The 20006-nt window shown below is 39.9% G+C and overlaps 2 protein-coding genes across 6 annotated transcripts in view; one reads left to right on the forward strand and one right to left on the reverse strand.

Moving 5' to 3' along the window:
• LOC135500188 (uncharacterized) overlaps positions 1-20006 on the forward strand; it is a 161003-nt gene that overhangs the window by 74632 nt on the left and 66365 nt on the right. The window lies entirely within an intron of this gene.
• LOC135500688 (slit homolog 1 protein-like) lies at positions 4410-6952 on the reverse strand. Its single transcript, XM_064792298.1, has 2 exons — positions 5731-6952; positions 4410-5170 (listed from the first exon to the last, which is right to left on the reverse strand). The coding sequence occupies exon 1, from the start codon at positions 6662-6664 to the stop codon at positions 5732-5734; it is 933 nt and encodes a 310-aa protein (XP_064648368.1). The 5' UTR covers positions 6665-6952; the 3' UTR covers positions 4410-5170; position 5731.

The following is a 20006-nucleotide window of genomic DNA, read 5'->3' on the forward strand; positions in this document are numbered from 1 at the left end:
TCTTTGCATCCATTCATCGTTCCAAGACCCTGGATCACGTTTCGGTGAATGTTGGTGACTCTATCATTGACTCTGTGGCATGCGTACAAAATTTGGGGGTGATGTTTGACAAGAAAATGAACATGGAAGCACAGGTGAATGCTGTCTGCAGATCGGCCTACGCCCAACTGAGGAATGTTCGACTTATCCGGCAGTATCTCAGCGCTTCTGCGGCCCGCTCGCTAGTGTGTGGCCTAGTCACATCACGGCTGGACTACTGTAATTCACTGCTCTATGGCATTTCAAAAGACCTTATGAACAAGTTGCAGAGGGTGCAGAACGTGGCAGCCCGCATTATCACGCGCACCAAGCGTCGAGACCACATCTCCCCTGTACTACGCGAGCTCCACTGGTTGCCAGTTGAGCAGAGGGTGAACTATAAAATCCTCATGCACGTTTTCAAGTGTGTGCATGGAACAGCCCCGGGTTACCTGTCAAGCCTAGTTAATATCTATAGGCCAGGCAGAGACCTTCGGTCAGCTGATGACAACAGACTGGAAGTTCCAAGGGCCCGGAGCAAATATGGAGAGCGTTGCTTCTCTTTCTCCGCTGCTGTTCTGTGGAATGCGCTCCCTTTTGAGGTCAGGCAAGCAAGGAGCCTTGCATCATTTCAGACGATGCTAAAGACTCATCTTTTTCGACAATGTTATTAATATTGTAAAAGCGCCTTTGAACGGATAATAATCTGAAAAGGGCGCTTAAATTTAAATATGGTATATACATACATACATACATACATACTTTAGGTGCTCCATGTATCGGCGTGCAAAAACTATGTTATAGAGAGAAACTATTAGCAATGTTCTGATGTGACTTGGCAAAACCTGTACCAAAATGGTCCCGGTCACAAAAACCTCAAGCACCCCAAAATGTTTGATTTTTGTTGCAGTGACCATTGATAATAACATGTGACAAAAGCGTTTTGTTTGCAGTTGTTTTTGCAGGTGTTTGCGACAAGACTCGGTCACATCGCAGTGACGTGCATTAAATGTCAAACCTAGCTATAACTGGTTTTACCTGCAAAGTACCAGATACCTTATTTACTCTCAGTAATCTCAGGTCACTGCAATAAAAATCCTTCATTTCCGGGAGCCTCAGGCTTACAAACATAGTCTGAATGACTTAAACTAACGTGATTGAGTTGTTACCAGGACCCTTTGATATTGGGTTCAATTAATTGAAAGAAAGTATTCAAAGCGTTTGGCGATCTATCCTGTTGCGTGTTTGTGTTTGAATACTCAGTAGACCTAGTAGACCTAGATTATACACCAGGATGTATAATTATTGAATGACTTCGTCAAAGCATTTCCTTGAGGATATTGTGGTGCATGAATACCCACCGAGATTAAGCCAATAATGACTAATCCGAAGCCATAATAAAAAAAAGAAAAGAATGCATAAAAGAGGACATGCGTAAATTTATCTAGGACAGAACTCTGAACGTGTTTTTGTTCTGAATGGATAATGGGAAGTGACTGACCCACATAACATTTGAACCACACCCTAATACAGTGTATCGGAGAAAAATTTTGCAATAAGATTTTAATGAATGCTTTCTAAGAGGCCAGTGATCAAGGTGTCTGATATGGGTGCAGAGTCATTTTGAAAAGGACTTTACGGTATGCTGCAGATTCTTGTGTTTAAAAATAAAAAGTTTACATGTAAGCTTATAGTTGTAAAAGTTTACATACTCAAAGCTACCACATTTGCTATATTGTGTTGTCACAGAAGATTTCCTTCCTTCATTCTCAGACCAATAAATGTACTCTGATATTGAAGTGCAAAAACCACGCAAGGGAGAGAAATTACTGGCAATATTTTTCCTATGACTCAGTAAAATTTGAACCAAAATGGCTGCTGGTCTCGCAACTGACATAGTCCCGGCTGTCCTCCATTTCCACTAAGTCCTCTTTGTGTTGAGTTCAGATGCTTTTGCGGATGCTTCTCTGGCATTTTCTGAAAAAAGAGCGATTCTAAACGTTAAATGAATCATAACATGATGTCAATATCAGCCTCATGTGGCATGGGTCTGCTATCACTTTCAACTTTAAAGATTGTAATATAACGTACATGTAACATAACGAGAATTGTTTTATCTATTAAGATGCAATCAGTACTCAAATGATCTGTGATGCAAGCCCTGTACGTTGCTTTGAAAAAATATGTTTCTCAATAAATTTGTTTGTTCATCTTCATTGTTGCATAGTTGTTCCAAGGGGGTGCTGGGTTGGGGTGGTGGTGGTTGGTGGGGTTATGAACAACCCTCTTTTGGGGATAGGTCATTATTAAAACTTGATCATCGGCACCACTTTTTTGGCCGGAGCTTGAAATCTTAAAGCTATAAATATCTTTTAAGACAAATTGAATGTCAATTTCAAGGGTAGGAGTCTGTTCTTTGTTTTCCAGCGAACAGACTCCCCTTGAATTGGCATTCGCTTTGTTTTGAAGCAGTTCTAACTGGTTCAGGATCTCGAGTTCTAACCAAAGATGGTTGTGCCTGTGGTCAACCGAAGCCCTTGAACTGAATTAAATTTTTGACGACCCCCTCTTTGAAATGTGAACTCTTACCTAGGCATTTAAATAGGCTGGACTTTCTATTCCCCGTCCTTTCTGTGCATTCTCAATCCTCTGCTGGTTAGCGTATGTGTTCCTCTTGCTTTTCTGACAGAAGACGCCACCCGTCACGAGTAGGGCACACACGACGAGCGAGATGATCATGACGAATGCCCAATCTGGTAGCGCACCAATCATATTTGCTGGTTATGTTTGAAAAATTGCGATGAGAGAACAAGAAATATCCCTGTTGCTTGGACAAGTGCTGTTTTCAGCTTATCGGCCCGTGCTTGATACTTGATGGATTCAAAATTTTTGGTGTAATATTCTTTCAATGGTCTCCTGGATAATATAACGTTTATACCAGTTATTTCAGCACAGATATCAAACACAGAAATGAACTCCGATGTAAATTTTGTGGTGTCCTCTCTTCTTCAGTGTTGGAGAAGAACTGTAGTCACCTTTGGTCAAAGACTGTCACACAAGACACCTCCCTTATTTTTTCCCTTAATTTGCGAAAAGCCCTCTTGCATTGGTTTATCCCCTGCCTAATGTTTTATCATTCTTTGGGACTACTCAATTCCCCACAGACTAATTGGTTTTCAACCTGACAAGAACCAAAACGCCAATGTATTTCTTAGATATGTTTACTAAAATCTCAGTTTTTTCGGTTAGAATTTGCCTGAAATAACCTTATGGGACCTGAGGTAAGAAATTCAAAATCTGCGCCAGCCAAGTTGGTTCAAAGCAGTAGTACATTATGTGAAGAAGTGCATTTTATTGTAGTGTCAAGCCAGTCGGTTTGACACGAACTGAACTACAGGGTCGTTTCGAGTTTGTCCAAAGCCTATAACAACTTCTTCTGTTGTTGTTGGTTGAGCTTGATTTACAGTGTGTGGAAATTGTCGGAGGATCTTGTTCAGGTTGAGGTAGAACGATTCCTTAATTTGTTTCCTGTCCAAGACCTGGCATGTTTTTGTGTGATGTGAATTTGGCTTCGAAACTCGGGGTTGACCATAGATGCCACCATTTTGTCCAGAACTCGAAATCCTAAAGCAATTATAACTCCCTCAAAATGAAGGGAATGCCCATTTAAAACCAGGGAGGCTGTTCTCTAGGAAACAAAAAACAGTGGGTTGTCGTACTTCGCATGGAAATTTTGACAAGCAGTGTATTATAGCTCCCTGTTGATTTGACCTAATATATTTTCAGTGTGCAACCATGTGCAACAGAGGGGAACTACTTTGGCTATAAATTTAGGCGTTACCTTATCTGCGGAATAATAGACAACAAACCTAGTATTAAAGGTCCAGTACATCCATATTTTTGTCCTGTTGAAATTGCGGAAGCATGTAGAGAAGTTATTGCACAAGCAAGCAAGATGAAACTTCGCATGTATAATTACTGTAGACATTGGAATAAGTGGCGGGTCAGGGAAATCAGAAGATTTTGATTTATACATGTCAGGTGAAACAACATGTTATTAAAGCCTGTCATTATTAAAGCCTAACAATTCTGTGAATGTGTATAAATGAAATTTAGGCCTTTTCTGGTCTCCCTCGTCAGGCACTTATTTCGATTTCTACCGAAGTATGTCAATCCGTGCAATAACATTTTGAAAATTATAATTATTACTCGGTTTATAATTGTTGAATTCTAAGAAGAACTACCTTTATTATGCGCTTGACAGAAACAAATAAGTATCTACAGTATGAAGTTTTATGGCACAAATTTTAACAAAGATGAAGGAATTACTTCACAAATACTGCAAAATCAGTCAAGTTCTGTCAGAGTGTATTATCACAGTGTTAGTGCTGCCATCTATAAGTTCCATGTGATGTAAGTCCGGTAAAACAGTGAATTTAGTAAATTGAGTTTTGCTTTAATTTGTCTATTTAAGCACAGTCCACCCCATGTTATACTCCAGTGATTGTGGTGATCTGGGATCGCTGTGCAAAAAAGACAATTTCCACAGGAAAAAAAAAGTCTGAAAAGCCGGGCCGCTGTAATCCATTGATTGCCACTGCATAAGCGTTTGTGATTGTTTTCACAACAATCCCTTGTGTAGTCTCAATGATATAGGTAAAACTTAATCCATCTGGGCCACCCATGTGAGGGTGATCGGTGTGCCTGTATTTCCGAATGTGATTTCTGGTGTTTCCAAACTTTGCTGCATTGAGCCCAACAGATTCTTGGCGTAGCTCGAAGATGTGAAAGACACTGTGACGTAATGGGAGTTGTCTCAACGCCTTGGCTAACTCTCTGTTTGGCTCAGCATCACCGACGCCATGCATGACATTGCTTACATCATAATGGTCATAGATTTCGGCCTATTAATCATCGTTTTTTGGTACATGATAAACACGAAACATCCTCGTAGGATTTTAACATTACCAGATCACACTCGTAATTGGTCTTTTGCACTGGAAAGCCCCCAACCTGCAGGCGTTTTTGTTGTCGTGGCTGAAGACCAATCGCTTGTGTGACCTGCTGACTTTGAAACCTGACATCGGTAGTTTCGCTTCTCTGAATTCGGTCTTCAGAACGACACCGTTGTTCTGTCTTGGTTTGTCATAAACTGGAAAATAAAAACAGATATTTAGGAGTTTTGGGGTGGGGGGGGGGGGGGTGGGTAGCGGGGTCATTGCATTTCTTGCCACATCAAGTTGTGTCTCTCACTGTCCCTAGCCAAGCTCAGATTATTGAAATAATGTCATTCCTTTCTGTCTCGGACAGCATTTTAAGGCCGTAGTCCAATCTTTTTGCATCCCCTCCAAAGCCAATTATATCCTCAGGTTCATTGCACTTATCTTAGTAAGTCATACTGGGTGATTCAGAAAGAAACTGAGCATTTTTATAAGTTGTCATGATTTCAGTAAATCTTGCAATTCTATGGCAAAGTAATTATTGATGCTCAGTTTTATCTGGATATCCCTGTATATCCCTGATTATCATAGTTGTGTTCAGGCTCCATCTCTTACTTGAGCCAATCCCCTTCCCCAAGCTAAATACGATCATTTCACTTACCTAATAGCCATTCATATATCCCTGATTATCATAGATATGTTCAGGTCGGGGCATCTGCTCTAACTTGTAGCCCATCCCCTTCTCCCAGCTAAATATCGCCATGTCACTTACCTTAGCCTGTCATATATCCCTGATTATCATAGATGTGTCCAGCTTGGTGCATCCCGTTCCTCGCCTCTAATCGCTTCTTTTCCTCAAAGTCCCTTCTCTTAGCACGCTGGCAGAAGATACCTATGACGATCAGGATGATGGCGCAGCAAACCGCGATGATGATGACAAGTGCCCAGTCAGGGAATCCTGGTTCCGGCTCAGGTGTGGGTGTGGGTTCTGCTTTCGGTGTTGTCGGCATTATGCATGTCTCCATCCACTTCTTCATTCCGAGTATACTGTTGTTGAGAGCTGCAGGCAGTTTGCATTGGATGCTGATGTTCAGTTTTTCCGTCATTATCCATTTGCCCAACTCCTTGTTGCTGGCGCAGGCGCAGTCATAGGGGTTTGTCTTGACGCTGATAGTAGCAGTCTTGACCGGTTCAAAATGGTCCTTCTTCAGTGAAACAAGTTGATTTTGATCCAAGGTCAACGCTGTCAGCTTTGATAGGTCCTTGAAGATTTCATCAGGGAGGGTGGTCATCTTGTTTTGGTCAAGTTGGAGCATGGTCAGGGTTTCGTTTAGTGGCTGGAAAACCATTGGCGGTAGCGTCGTCATTCGGCTTCCACGGATAGTCAGCGATGTAAGCTTCGTCAAGCCTTTGAAGGCATCTGCCGCGACTGAAGTTAACTTCGTGTCTCCACTTATCAAGAGCATTGTAAGTTGGGATGCATTCTTAAAAGCTTCGGCCTTTAAGGTGGTTGGCAAATAACTTGTAAGGTTCAGCGTCAAAACTGTTGGAGTTTTGCTCAACTCAGCGATTGCTGCTGCCAGTTGAGCCTCTGTTTGATTGACACAGTCATATCTGACTGAACTACAAACACATTCTGCTGGACAGGCTGCTGTTGCAGCCCAAAGCATCCCAAGGAAACAAATGAGCTGGATTACAAGCTTCATATCTGTTGATGATTCTCAAGCAGAAGGCCGAATATGTATACCAAATAAAGTCTTAATGATGATCTGAATAGACCACAGAATAGTCCAGAATATAGTGACACAACACTCAAACAGGACTGTCTTCACCAGTTCTGAAATCCACAAATACCAAATCAAATTTCAAACCGATATTTCATGCACTCAGCGAAAATCCTAACGAATTGATAACAGGTTGTCAAGTATTGCTGTTAATATAAGGTGGATTTCTTATTTCAATAGGCCTTGGTATCTACAAGACCATGGGTTGTCCACATGTCACAAAGGTTGGGTGACTCTCTACTCCTACATGTTTGGTCGTCATAGATTTTTTTGGGTCAGCTTTTCAGCTTGCTTACTTAGGTGGGCTCTTCTCCTTTGAAATCTCAAAACCTGTTCTATGATCATTTTCCAATATTATGGTCATTAGGCCTAAGGCCACACTTATTTCATTTACTGGATAATGGAATCGCCACATATCAAAAGCCCAAAAGTGGACCGAAAATCCAGTTCTGTCCTACCATTTTCACCTGATTTAAAATTCCCGTTGCTCATTTTCAATGCAGGTATATACTTGTGCAAATTTGTGGTCTCTAAAAAGATAGGTGTCCTTAATAGTGGGTCGTCCTGATTACAAAGTTCAAAATATATAAAAGCAACCAATTGGGGACCAAATCACTGTCCTTAATAGAGAAGTGTTGACTAAGGGAGGTTCTACTGTGTATTGTTTTAAAATATCTTCCTCGCTTGTTATATTTTACTACTGATTCATTACTATGAATGAATTGTTTCATGAGAAAATGAGGTTTTGATTTTTGATTTTTTTTTCTCCCATTTAGATTTTTAGGCAAAATTTGTAATCCAATGAATAATTTAAGCATGGCCTATAATCGATATATTCTGAATAAGTAAACTGATCATTTTAAAAGAGATGTACAAGCGATATGTACAACAAACATGGTTTGAAAAAAAATTTTTGTCATCAAGCGAAAATTTTGGCTTTTGAATTGTAGAGGGCATGAAAGTTAAGTCGGATAACGTTGCAAGTTATGTTAGTTATGAATTTCTTGGGGACTTGCTTGACTTTTAGCAAGGTTTGAGATTCACAGCTTGTAACGATACTTTTATGCATGACACAGTATGAAATCAGCATGCATTAAGCCAATTTTATGTGCATCTGCAAAAAGGATGGGTGTCTTTATATGTTATGTGGACCCCATGGGTACAAATCCCATGGCCAAATCCTTAAGCTTTTAGTTCAGCTACTTCCCTCTAGATTGCTGTGTGCTTATAAAGCTCTTGCAATTTATCAATTGCTCCAAAGGCAAAATATTTCATTTTATGGTTTATCAATAATAGGGATAAAATATTTAGTTATTTGTTAAATGGAAGATCTGACGGTGGAGAGCTTGATTTCTTCTTTGATAATGGCAATGAAAGCAGGACTTCTAATAAAGATTAATAGATTAGATTCATAGGCATAACAATATTGTGGTATTTCTCCATAAGACGGGGATGGTGTCTGGGTATAGTATATTCTGCTTTGTGAAGTTCCTGTCTTGTTGTGTATGCACGGTAACAGTTGACAGTTGAATTTTCTTCAGCTTTTCATTCTTCCATCTTGTCAGTCAATCCGAGTCCTGAAAACTTAGTCAAGGGCTGTTGAGAAGGAAGTACTATTTCTTTGATAAATTCCAGGTTGTGCCACAGAGTTATTACAGCTCCTGACTGAGTTTATAATTATAATAACTTTTGGGAAATGGGAAGTTGGGCTCCTTGCATCCTCTTGTGATCTCAGGTCAAATTCCTTTTCCTGGGTTCTTTTCTCCTATAGGGAGGGGAGGGGTGGGGACTTAAGGCTTGTGTGAAATATGTACTTAACAGCTTAGAGGTTGCTCCTTATAAATATCTGCTTTCAAAAATCAAAATGAAAGACCGTGGTTAACAAAATAAGTATATTTGTTGCTTCTTATCAAAACATCCTTGAGTATTGAAGACTACAAAAATGAAGATGCTCCATACATGCAATAGACAACTTCTCATGTCAAATAAGTTTCCATATCGTCATATCAAGCGTCAAATGAGTTTCCATATCATTATCTCAAGCTTTCCACATGCAATAGAAAACTTCTCATGGCAAATGAGTTTCCACATCATTATCTCAAGCTTTCCACATGCAATAGAAAACTTCTCATGGCAAATGAGTTTCCACATCATTATCTCAAGCTTTCCACATGCAGTAGAAAACTTCTCATGGCAAATGAGTTTCCACATCATTATCTCAAGCTTTCCACATGCAATAGAAAACTTCTCATGGCAAATGAGTTTCCATATCATTATCTCAAGCTTTCCACATGCAATAGAAAACTACTCATGGCAAATGAGTTTCCACATCATTATCTCAAGCTTTCCACATGCAATAGAAAACTTCTCATGGCAAATGAGTTTCCAAATCATAATTTGGCTCAACAGTGCACAGGCTCTTAAAGACCCAGAGTTGGACCCAAACTCCTGGCTATATTCCCTTTTCAACTCGGACTGTAAGCCAGAAAAGGTTTTAAAATGAACATGAAGAAATAAACAGTTTTCCTTAATCCACTCAGTAGGAAACGAAATAATACAAAGCAAAAGCTGAAATGCCTTTCTATGGCTCTAATACATGTACAACGCACTATGTACAATAATGTTCTGCAACCTTGAAGGTTGGGACTGACCCTGATCAAGTTGAAGCACCACTCAAACAAGCAATTTAAATCAAGGGGACCTGCTATCTAAATCGCTTAATTAATTGTTTGTTGGAGCGACCTGCGAGTTGATATCAAACTGAGCTATACTTTTATCGCACTCCTTTTATCGCACTAAGCAGTGATTATAACGGCAGGTGGCTGCAATTTAAATCGCTTGTTGATGCTGCACTTAACAGCAATCATAAAACTAAACCTTTTACTCTGGTAAATTCATACATTTACATGCTTTCTTTTTTAAATGACTCGGCCAATGAGGAACCGGCGTTAAGATAAATGCCAGTGGCGGCGCCACAATCGATCGTGACTTCTGACGCCATGACGTCATTTTCTGATCTGTTGACGTCGCATGAGGTCAATCACGGGAAACCATTGCGTACATTTTTGCACAGGATTTCAACAACAGAAAACGTGCCCAATAACTGGCATCGCGCATATTTTCCGCAAAATTATCTTAAGAAACTGATAGCTCAATAGATTTAAAACAGGAAGATGCAAACGTCGCCGAAATCGGTCGAAAATAAGCGATCGTTTTCGGGCTCAGAAATAACATGATAATGCATTGGAAATGGAGAGTTTTGGTATGATCGATTGCAGCGCCACGCGGCAGATAAATCGCACCGGTTCCTCATTTCATAAAAAGTTAAGTGTATTTTGAGAATATATGGTTTAGTTTTCCCACATCAGAATTTTGACATTTTGATTTTGTTTCTGGTGTTTCAGATGATCCGTCAGGGTTCATGACCATGAAGGGTTGTTTTTCCAACTTGCCGAGGGTCCCCCAATTTACTGAGTTGGCTTACCCTAGGCAACCCAAAAGGAAATGGGGTTACCAATAAAAAAAGTTTTCAATGATACAGGGTAAAAACTTTACGGCCAGTTTGTTCTGTGGAAAAAATTTTCCAGATAGACAAGAGATATGAACATGTCTGGTGGCCATATATGGATGCAGACATCCTCCCAGGACCTCCTGGCTTATAGGCTTCTCGGTAAGTTGGAAAGTCTGCCCTGGTTACACATTGTCAGCAAGTTGGGAAACCAATTTAGCTGAAATATCACACTAACTTGGTATTCTCATTAAAAGATTTACGCAAATTTGAATTGACTTCGAGTAGCGGTAATTCGTCGTACGGGTCGTCGTACTCCAAATCGGCCATTGTATCTGGCTCATCGTCCAATGAAAAGAAATCGGTCTCGCGATCTTTGATGCGTTTGTACTTATGCTGGCGGAATTCGCGGAAAATTCCAAAGAAACACAACCCAGCGAGAATTATCGCCCCTCCAATTATGAACCAACCATAATTGAACATAGACTCGGAAACTCGTGTAAGTTCCCCGTTACATTCTAATTGGTCTCGGCTTAATGTTTCCAGAAGTGATCCATAGAATTTTTCGGGGCTTCCGCACTCGACACTTATCGTGTAGCTTCGATTGTGAATTAGTTCAAGTAGTTCCTTCACAGATGGCGCACAAGCATCACAGGAAATATTATTGTGAAGTAAGCTTATCGCAGTCCGCCACAGTTTTGGCGATCCAAATGTTTCATTTGGTGTAAGGTGATTTTTGAGCAGATTTCCTGACAGGTCGAGAGTTCGTAGATCTTTTATCACTCCGAATGTACCATACCCAAATGTGGTGAGTTTATTATTCATCAAGTTGAGGTTTTGCAGCTGATCAGCCACCGGCGTGAACAGGTTTCCCGGCAGATCAGTGATGAGGGTCTCCATGATCGTAATCGATTTGCACGATTTTAAAGAACGGAATGTGTTTTCATCAATAGACGTAACATCAGGACTTTCCGTAATCGCAATTTTTGAAATATCAGGAACACTTTTAAACAAATCTGCGCCTATTTTGCTAGTTTTGAATTTTTTAATCAAAATGTTCGTTTTGTTTTTGTCCATTTGTTTTGTAATTTGGGCAAGATCATTTTCAGTTATCCCTGTGCATTCAATGGCCTCGCCAAAACAACTGCACTTTTTCGGGCATGTCGATGATTTTAACACTTTGGGGGTAGAAGACATTTTTGTCGGCTTTTCTGTTGTTTGTGGTTGTATGATATTTGACAGGGTAGATGGGGGAGAAGTAGTAGAAGCCTTAGTTGTCACAGGACTTTTGGTAGTTGTGGTAGTCAGCGTAGTAGTTCCTCTTTTTGTAGTCGGTAAGGTTGTTTCCTTTTGGTTAGTAGGTGTAGTGGTTTCCTTTTCAGTAGTTGGCGTGGTAGTTTCCTTTTGGGCAGTCGGCATAGTAGTTTCTCTTGTGGAGGTAAGCCTGTCAGTTGTACTCATGGTTTCAGTAGGCGTTGAATCCATTGTTAACTCATCAGTTGTTGTTGTAATCATTTCAGCATCAGTTTTCATTTTTGAGATCACGTCACCACAGTTTAAATCATCTTGTGTCAACTCATTAAGTTTTTTTCTAGCCAGATTGTCGGGTGTATTACAATCAGTGCTTATAGGGTAACTCTGTTCATCAATAAGTTTTAGCATACAGGGGGTACAAGATATGTTATTGTCTTTGAGGCGTACGACAGTCCGATCAGGATAATCGAAAACTAATGCTGGGGGTAGTTGTAACAGGTTGCCAGTCAAGTCGAGGGTTTGTAAAACTTTCATGCCCATGAAGGTCTTGTTATGTAATGTGGTGAGCTTGTTATTCGTCAACTCAAGAAATCGTAATGTTGCCCGAACTGGAATGAACAGATTTTCTGGCAAGTCCGTGATAGATGTTCTGTTTATACAAATGGACTCAACATTTTCTAACCCCTTGAATGCATGTTCATTGATGGAAAGAACCTTAGGACTGTCTGTGATAGCAATATGTTTGATATGGGGGATTTTCTCAAATTCACGGCTTGCGATCTCCTTGGCTTGAAAATTATTCAAAATGAAACTTGCGTTTCCATTGGACGGTTTCATAGAGGCAAGAACATTGCGGAGTTCATCACTCGTCATGGTATCACAGCGGATGGCATTTTCGTTATCATAACATGAGCATTTCATTGGACAACCGTTGACCGACATGTCAAAAGTTGTTGCTATCGTTTCAGATGTTGTTGGTTTTGTTGAGTACATCAGAGGATCTGTTGTCGATTCAGTAGTTGTTGCCTTTGTCATGTGGGATGTAATCATTTTACTGCATTTTAGATCCTTGATGAGCCTAGGTTCTATAAACGTGTCATGCATCTTACACTCGGCATGTATCGGATAATTTCGATCGTTAATTAGTGAAGCCATATCGATGATAGAGGTGGTACAAGGACTACAAGAAATGTTATTGTCTTTCAGAAGCACAGTTGTCTGGTTCAAGCTTTGGTAACTGAAAACTGTTACCGGGGGTAACGTCAAGGGATTACCTGTCAAGTCGATGGTCGTTAACCCCTCCATACCCTGGAAGATTTTTTCTGGCAATGAGGTGAATTCGTTGCCAATGAGTTCGAGAAATTTCAGAGTTTTTCGAACAGGCATGAAAAGTGTTTCCGGGAGGTCGTTAATGGAAGTGTCTTTGATGACAATAGACTCAATGGCATCTAACCCGCGGAACGCATTTTCGTCGATTGTCAAAAGGTTCGGGCTATTGACTATGGACAGTTTTTTCACAAAACTGATATTTTTAAACATGTCGGCAATGATATAGTTCACCTCAAAGTTACTCAAAATCAACCCTTTCTTTGGCGGTTTGAAGCTTGAAAGTGTTTCACTTAGTTCATCACTGGTGATGTAATCACAAAATAGCGCCAGGCCGTTGCTTGTACACTTGGAGGTGCTTTCAGCAGAATGTAGGAATAATCCTGTGGTCAGGATGACCAATTGAAAAGTTGTCATCGCCATTGTAACAAGTTCAGTTTGCACTTTGACACTGTAGTCCTTTATGGAACACTTTGCACTGTGGATAGTCCTTTATGGAACACCTTGCACTTTGGATAGTCCTTTATGGAACACCTTGCACTTTGGATAGTCCTTTATGGAACACGTTGCACTTTTGATAGTCCTTTATGGAACACCTTGCACTTTGGATAATCCCTTATCGAACACTTTGCACTTTGGATAGTCCTTCATGGAATGGTTTGCACCTTTGACTTGATGCTACAAAAGACTGAATTCTTTGCACTTTACACGGAGCAAGATCTACTCGGGATGGTGACAGACTGCCCGCATACACAGTCCGGATATAACGACGCTTCACACGTTCGTCCTAAAGAAGCGACTCTTGGATACTTCAAGTATGATTTTTCGTTTTTCTCTCTACAATCAATATGGCGTCACTTCCATCGCATGTCATAGCCTATATCACAGTGCACAAGGAGTTGTCATAGTTACGGACAAACAATAGAGCTAATCAGCTAATGGCTACAATGACTCCTGGTTAACGAGTCGAGTCACAGTCATTTATTTCAGGCAATACGATACAGGCCAATACAACTTTAGCAACACACTCAACAGACTGTCAGCCTACAGTGACTGCTATTTGGTGATTAGCTCTAAGTCCTAAATTATCAAAATTCCTATCACTACTCCAGAAATAACCTTCCAAAGGTCACAGATTGGTGGTAGATCTTTCACGTTTTCGCTTCGTGGCTGCCTTAAAATCCCGCGAAAGTCTAATTGTTTGTGCACAAAATCAGTACTTGAAGCATGCCTGCCAGAGGAAGTCTGTACTTGCTTGTCTGTGGACTAAATCTTAGTGGCTATAATTTGCCTAACAAAAAAGCTTTACAATAGCTTGTTAGGTCAGTGTTCCAGTGTTGTGCCTCACTGGTCAAGTAAGTGTAAACAACAAGACAAGAAAAGGTTAAGAAGGCTATTCAACACCCCAATTTTCCTTTCGACACTTTATTACTACTTTCCACCCTAAGATATTTTAAAATGTGTGTAGAATAGTCTAGATAATACAGCAATGTTTAGAGTCTTGTTAGGCTGGAATTTAACATCTATTTTTACCTCAAATAAATCAAAATATGTGTAGATTACTCTACATAATGCATAGCTATTAGAGTCTTCTTAGGCTGATTGGTACTGTAAGCTTTCACCCAAGTTGGACTGGAATTTCCATTCATTGCAATACAAGTGCAAAAGCTTATACAATCAAGCTAAACTGGTAGCAAGTTTTTTGGCATTGTTGTTTCATTAATAATCTGAGTCATACTGAATGATTGACCACATTTTCCCTTTCAAAGTCACCCAGGCCTAGAATTCTTATTCAGACTGCTCTGGATTTGTCTGGACTTGTGAATAGGCCTATGATTTATCATATTTATGGGCAATTTTGAGAACTAGATATGATAGCATAAAGCTAAATCTGTTATAAATGTTTGTCAAAGTATGTGAACTCTTGAAGGGGTATTTAAAATTTCGTCTCATAGTTCATCTCGTCAGATTTGCTAAGTCTATGGATTCGACTCTTTTTTGGCTGATTGCCACCTGTGTCGCTCTTGTCCTCAATTCTGTTACTATTGCCGATGCCAGATCTTAGTTTACTTTCAACACTGTTGCAGTATCAACCCCGTCATCTTCATCGGTTTTGATGACAGGTTTATTGTTTAAAGATTGAGGGACCACGAGGAAGAAATTCTGAAGTAGACACATGGTAAAGATGCTAAATTTGTACCACAACCATCAAAATGTCCCTTGAAAGTAAAAACTGTGTGAAGATCCTAATCTCTGTGTAAAGTATATGGTACCGTACAATCTTGTCTGTGAAGAAGGGAAATCCTTCTTCTGATAAAAGTTTATCCTAAAGAATATGGTACAGTCTTGTCTGTGAAAGGAGAATCTTTCTTAGAAAAAAGTTATCCTAAAAATATTGTACGATCTTGTCTTTGAAGAGAAATTATCCCGAAGTTCTAAAGCTTCAAGGACTCGACTTTTTTTTCCGCCTGTGCTACATTGTTACATTGTTAATTTCAGTTGCCCATGCAGGAGTGTATCCAAGGGAGAGCAATCCTGGTCGGGACCCTCTTATTACAGAAAAATCTTAAAAATTTACCATGAGTTTTCCATATTTGGACAAATCTTTGACAGAGTTTAACAATGCATTGTCTTTTCTTTCTGAATTGGTACAGAAAGAGTTTGATTTAACATGAAGAAAACTAGGTCAAGGTATAGAACTTACTTAATTCATTGTGAGGTAATTAGCGCCAGTTGTTAAGCAATTGGTTATCTAAAGTTGTGCATTGTCTTGATGAAAAACGGTAACTTATTTTGAAATTTAGATCTGTACCAAATAATGGCTGATCTAGTTTTTTCTTTTGGCCCAGTTCTTCCATAACTATCTGATTGTCTACAAAATGTACTTTGTTTATAATGTGACTTATCTGCAACTGCAATGTAGGTGTTCAAATGGCTGTTGTGCAGAAATGGAATTCCTGCGAAATGATGTTAAGTCCATGTCACTGTGATATTTTCAAGATGCAGTGGAAGTTGAAGTCGCAGAAGTGAGTTACTTGGCTAAAATGTCAATACGACGAGAAGGCCTGCTTTTGAATAGGGCTTCATCTTGGGATCGAGTTTCCTTTAGATGAAACTTGACAAAGTAATTCCTTTCTCAGTTTTAGTTAGATCTACTCACATAGAGTTTATGGGAAGATGCACTGGATCGCAAAATCAATGTACGCATAGAGTTCGTCGGAAGATGCGGTGGATTATGAAATGTTTATATTAAATTTGACAAAAAATTGTAAGATCTACACGATTTGCACTAGTTTCTCAGACTCCCATCAATGAATGCCAGAAGTCCGAATTGTCACATACAGTATCTAGTTATCACTCTGACTGTTGGTTTAAAGTGGCAGTGTTGTTGGCATGCTTTGTAACTCCTCAGGTAGCTAGTCCCTGTTTCAATGAATTTGTTCAGTGGTTTTATTCCTCTGTCGGCTATCTTTGTTGTAATACGGTTTTGGTATCACCATATAGCAGAGAAATAATCACCGATTTAATCCACTCTGACTGTAGGAGAGAAATAATCCACTCTGACTCTTCCTTATTTGACAGGTAAAACAGTTAAGTTTACCGGGCTGGTACATGTATGTTGGCTTACTCCAGTCCTTCAAAGTCAAAGGCTCTCTTTGCCTGAGCTGATAAAGTTAAAGTGGTTTTCCAATGGTATAGACCACTGATGTGTTGCCTGAAATAATTCCCTCTCTGACTAGGACTGTGCCTGACAAGTTCAACAAAACGTTTAACTCTTATCTGATATGAAGTTCAGTGTTATTCATCGACCTTACAGAGTTCATTCAGTTTTGCAATGGTTGAAGCCACTCAGCTTTGGTATGGCCTTGTTATGACCTGGAAGGACATGTCCTTTTTCAAGTCATGCCGTGTTCCACCATGGATCTCATTCATGCGATACCAGCTGTTCTGACAACAGGTTTACTTTATTCGTTGTGGTATTAATGCCCAGGGATGCACAATAAGATATGATGAGTTTGTAGCCCAGGGGCCTTGTTTGCATCATCGTCCTAGCCCCAGGGATGCATGTTATGCACAAGTTTGTTTGGAAATTTCTATGATGTGTTGAGAAAAGTTTAATCCAATTAAAGTGAATGTCTCATAAAAATTGAGTGGCAATTTCAAGCAAGTGATCATGATATGACCGTATTTGATCCAATGAGGTTATTTTTTTGAGAAATGAAAGTCTTTCACTTTTGGTTTGTTTGAACACAGCTCATGTTCCAGACAAGAATATTGTATGCCTTTTCACTGCCAGTTCGTGTCTGCCTAGCAATGCCCCCTAGTGTCCTGGATGTACAACGGAGCGGTCTAATTATGAATGTCTGTCCAGGTGAAAATTATGAAAACGACAGCATTGTCTCTATTAAATATGATCCCATCACAATTGCTAGGCCCAGTCAATACGATTTTGAACTTATGTTAATGAAGCACTTCGCCAGTGCCTTGAGTATCTGTGAGGTGTAAACATGGCAGCATTGTCCTCATTTGAAAATATGAAAATGGTAACAAAGTCTCAATGAAAAATGACGAAAATGCGATGTCACCTTTGTTGCCGCCATTTTAAACTTATGTTAATGAAGCACTAAGCCTGTGCTTCGAGTATCTGTGACATAGAATCCGGCAGTAATGCATCTTGGTTGAAAATATAAAAATGGAAACACTGTCTTAATGTAAAATGATGGAGACATGACATCATCGTTGTCACCGCCATTTTGAACTTATGTCAATATAGCTCAGGCCTATACTCCGTGTGTCCGTTAGATATAAATCGGGCGGCATCGACATAGATTCTGTCTGTTGTATGACGATCCAGGCGAAGATCAGCACTGAGTAGATGACGATGAAACGAATCTCTTGGAGGAACGGGGAGGATTCTATGAGGTCTATCGCAGACTCCATCATCGTGTTTGTTCGCTTGCTCTAAGTAGCGGTTACCAAAAATTCTTGGCAGTTGGCAGTCGTTGATTCTGTTACTCACGCGTGTCAACACAATTTAATGGTTGCCCAAAAGTATTTTCAATTGGCTCTTTAATGCTCAAAAAACGTTCTTACTGGCGACCTCACAGATTTAACAACTGTTTCCTGAATGTTTCAAACTTCCGAGAAATTTTCTTTGGACTTTCGATATTCCGTGACAAGAGCAGTGGAGACTTCGAGCTGAAGTGGTCGATGAGAGTAACGTCCAGACTGAATTTGTTGAATATTGCCGTATCCTACATGTATGAGTATCCAATTGTGAATTACAGTATACGCCAGCATCAGTTCGTGGTTACGTTTGACAATAGTTTCTTTGTCTTCACTTAGAGATTCTGTCTTGGGGCCTACATAAATTTAAGTAGTATCCAGGCTCAGTAGGTTCCATTAAATGTATCTGGCACATTAAGAAAAATTATCCTTTTAAAAGTGCTCTAGAAACATGTGTTAAACGTTTCCTCGAAGTGTGGCATAATGTAATGGTGGGTAATAGAATTGGTTTAAAAGTCTAGTTAGGCAAATGCTTACCAAGTAGGCCTATATGGCTATTAGCATTTGTTTACCTTTTTGTTAGCCAAACATACAATGCTAAAAACACAGTTGCCATGTGCCAGTAGTAAACAGGTGGTATAACATTGTCAACAAGAAGCACTCAATGAATAGATTTAAAGAATATCCCTTTACAAAGCCATTGACTCTTTTTTGTTATCAAAAATCAGTTTGAGTTGAGACTTGAAATTAGCCACAACTCCTCAAATGTGGTTATGTCGTAAAAAGTCCTTGATGAATTTTGATAACTCATGTAAGGATGGACCTGTTTTTTTTCCGTGTTTGCTATTTCAGTGGAAATGCATACCACTGCAGTTCCTAAAATGGTGCCTTATCAGCCCAGTAGATCAGACTTAGCACAAACTTCTTCTTGTGCGTAAGATGTTGGACATCATGCTCTTAACACTTTCAGCGCCCAGCCATATTTAGCGTACTTCCCCCAGGGGCCAAGGTTACGCCCCTTTTTACCCTTTTTCAAAATTATGAAAACAATAGAAGGAATAAAGATAATTACATGAAATTTTCTGTGTTGGTTCTTCTTTATTAGATCTCTTTATAATGCTAATTTGGAATGATAGTCAGCAAAGCACTTGATTTTGCACAATGGTACCCCACACATAGAACAGTAATATCTGGTGTCTTTCCGAATACCCGCTTTTTGGCATACTCTCGGCTACATCTGCCCCCGTCATCAATCTTCGACCCGCCATTGCGCCTATTCGAATGCAGACGATCTTGGCTATAAATAGCACATTGGCTGAACATCATACTATCACCTCAAGCGCTGTATAGTTAAATTATTTTCCCCTATACTGCGCTGCTAGTCACCTCGAAGACAAAGCGGGAAATTTAAAAATGCGACGTAATATTACGTCGGATGGCTCAACCCTGTGAACTTGCAAGACGTAAAATGACGTCGGATGGCGCTGAAAGTGTTAATTCCATAGCATTCACAGAGGTGGCAGTACATGCAAGTTCACCAAGTGATCCCCTCAGCTTTGGTTTCAGTCCTGCTCCCTCCAGAACGTCTTATGTCATTGTAAGGCTGAGACTAACTGGGCAATCGTAGGAGTTTGGTTGGCACTCCCGCTCTGGTGGAATACGGAGTCACTTGGCCAACAGTTGGCACCTAACCGTAGTGGTTCACAAAAATACTCATCCCACATTAGCGGAGCAATACTACCTCGAGAATAACACCTCAAAGTGCAGAGCATACGCTGAAGAAAAAGATCTGTTGGAAGCAAAGTATTATCCCCCAACTCGACAAAGAGGATAACAAGCCCTTTCTCTTTGTATCAGGACTTTGAATATAGTTTTTCAGTATTAGTTCATCATCGCTAAGAGGACATCGACATCCCTTTCCTTATGAACATGGAGTTTGGGGTATTTTGAAAAAAAATTAAGATAGATTTCCGTTAACCTTCCTCACTCATCTACGCAACTCCGCAGAATGAGATGATATTTCTTCTTGGGCGATCAGTTTACATGTTCATATTGCAACACGCTGTTTGTATCGGTTACCATGGCAGCCACAGACTGTACATGTCAAGGTGGTGGCATATTTAACACTCTGTGATTGTTTAAGATATAGTCCATTTTATGGAGGTCTGT

This window comes from Lineus longissimus, chromosome 16 (assembly GCF_910592395.1).
Source record: "Lineus longissimus chromosome 16, tnLinLong1.2, whole genome shotgun sequence".
NCBI classification, from domain to species: Eukaryota; Metazoa; Nemertea; class Pilidiophora; order Heteronemertea; family Lineidae; genus Lineus; species Lineus longissimus.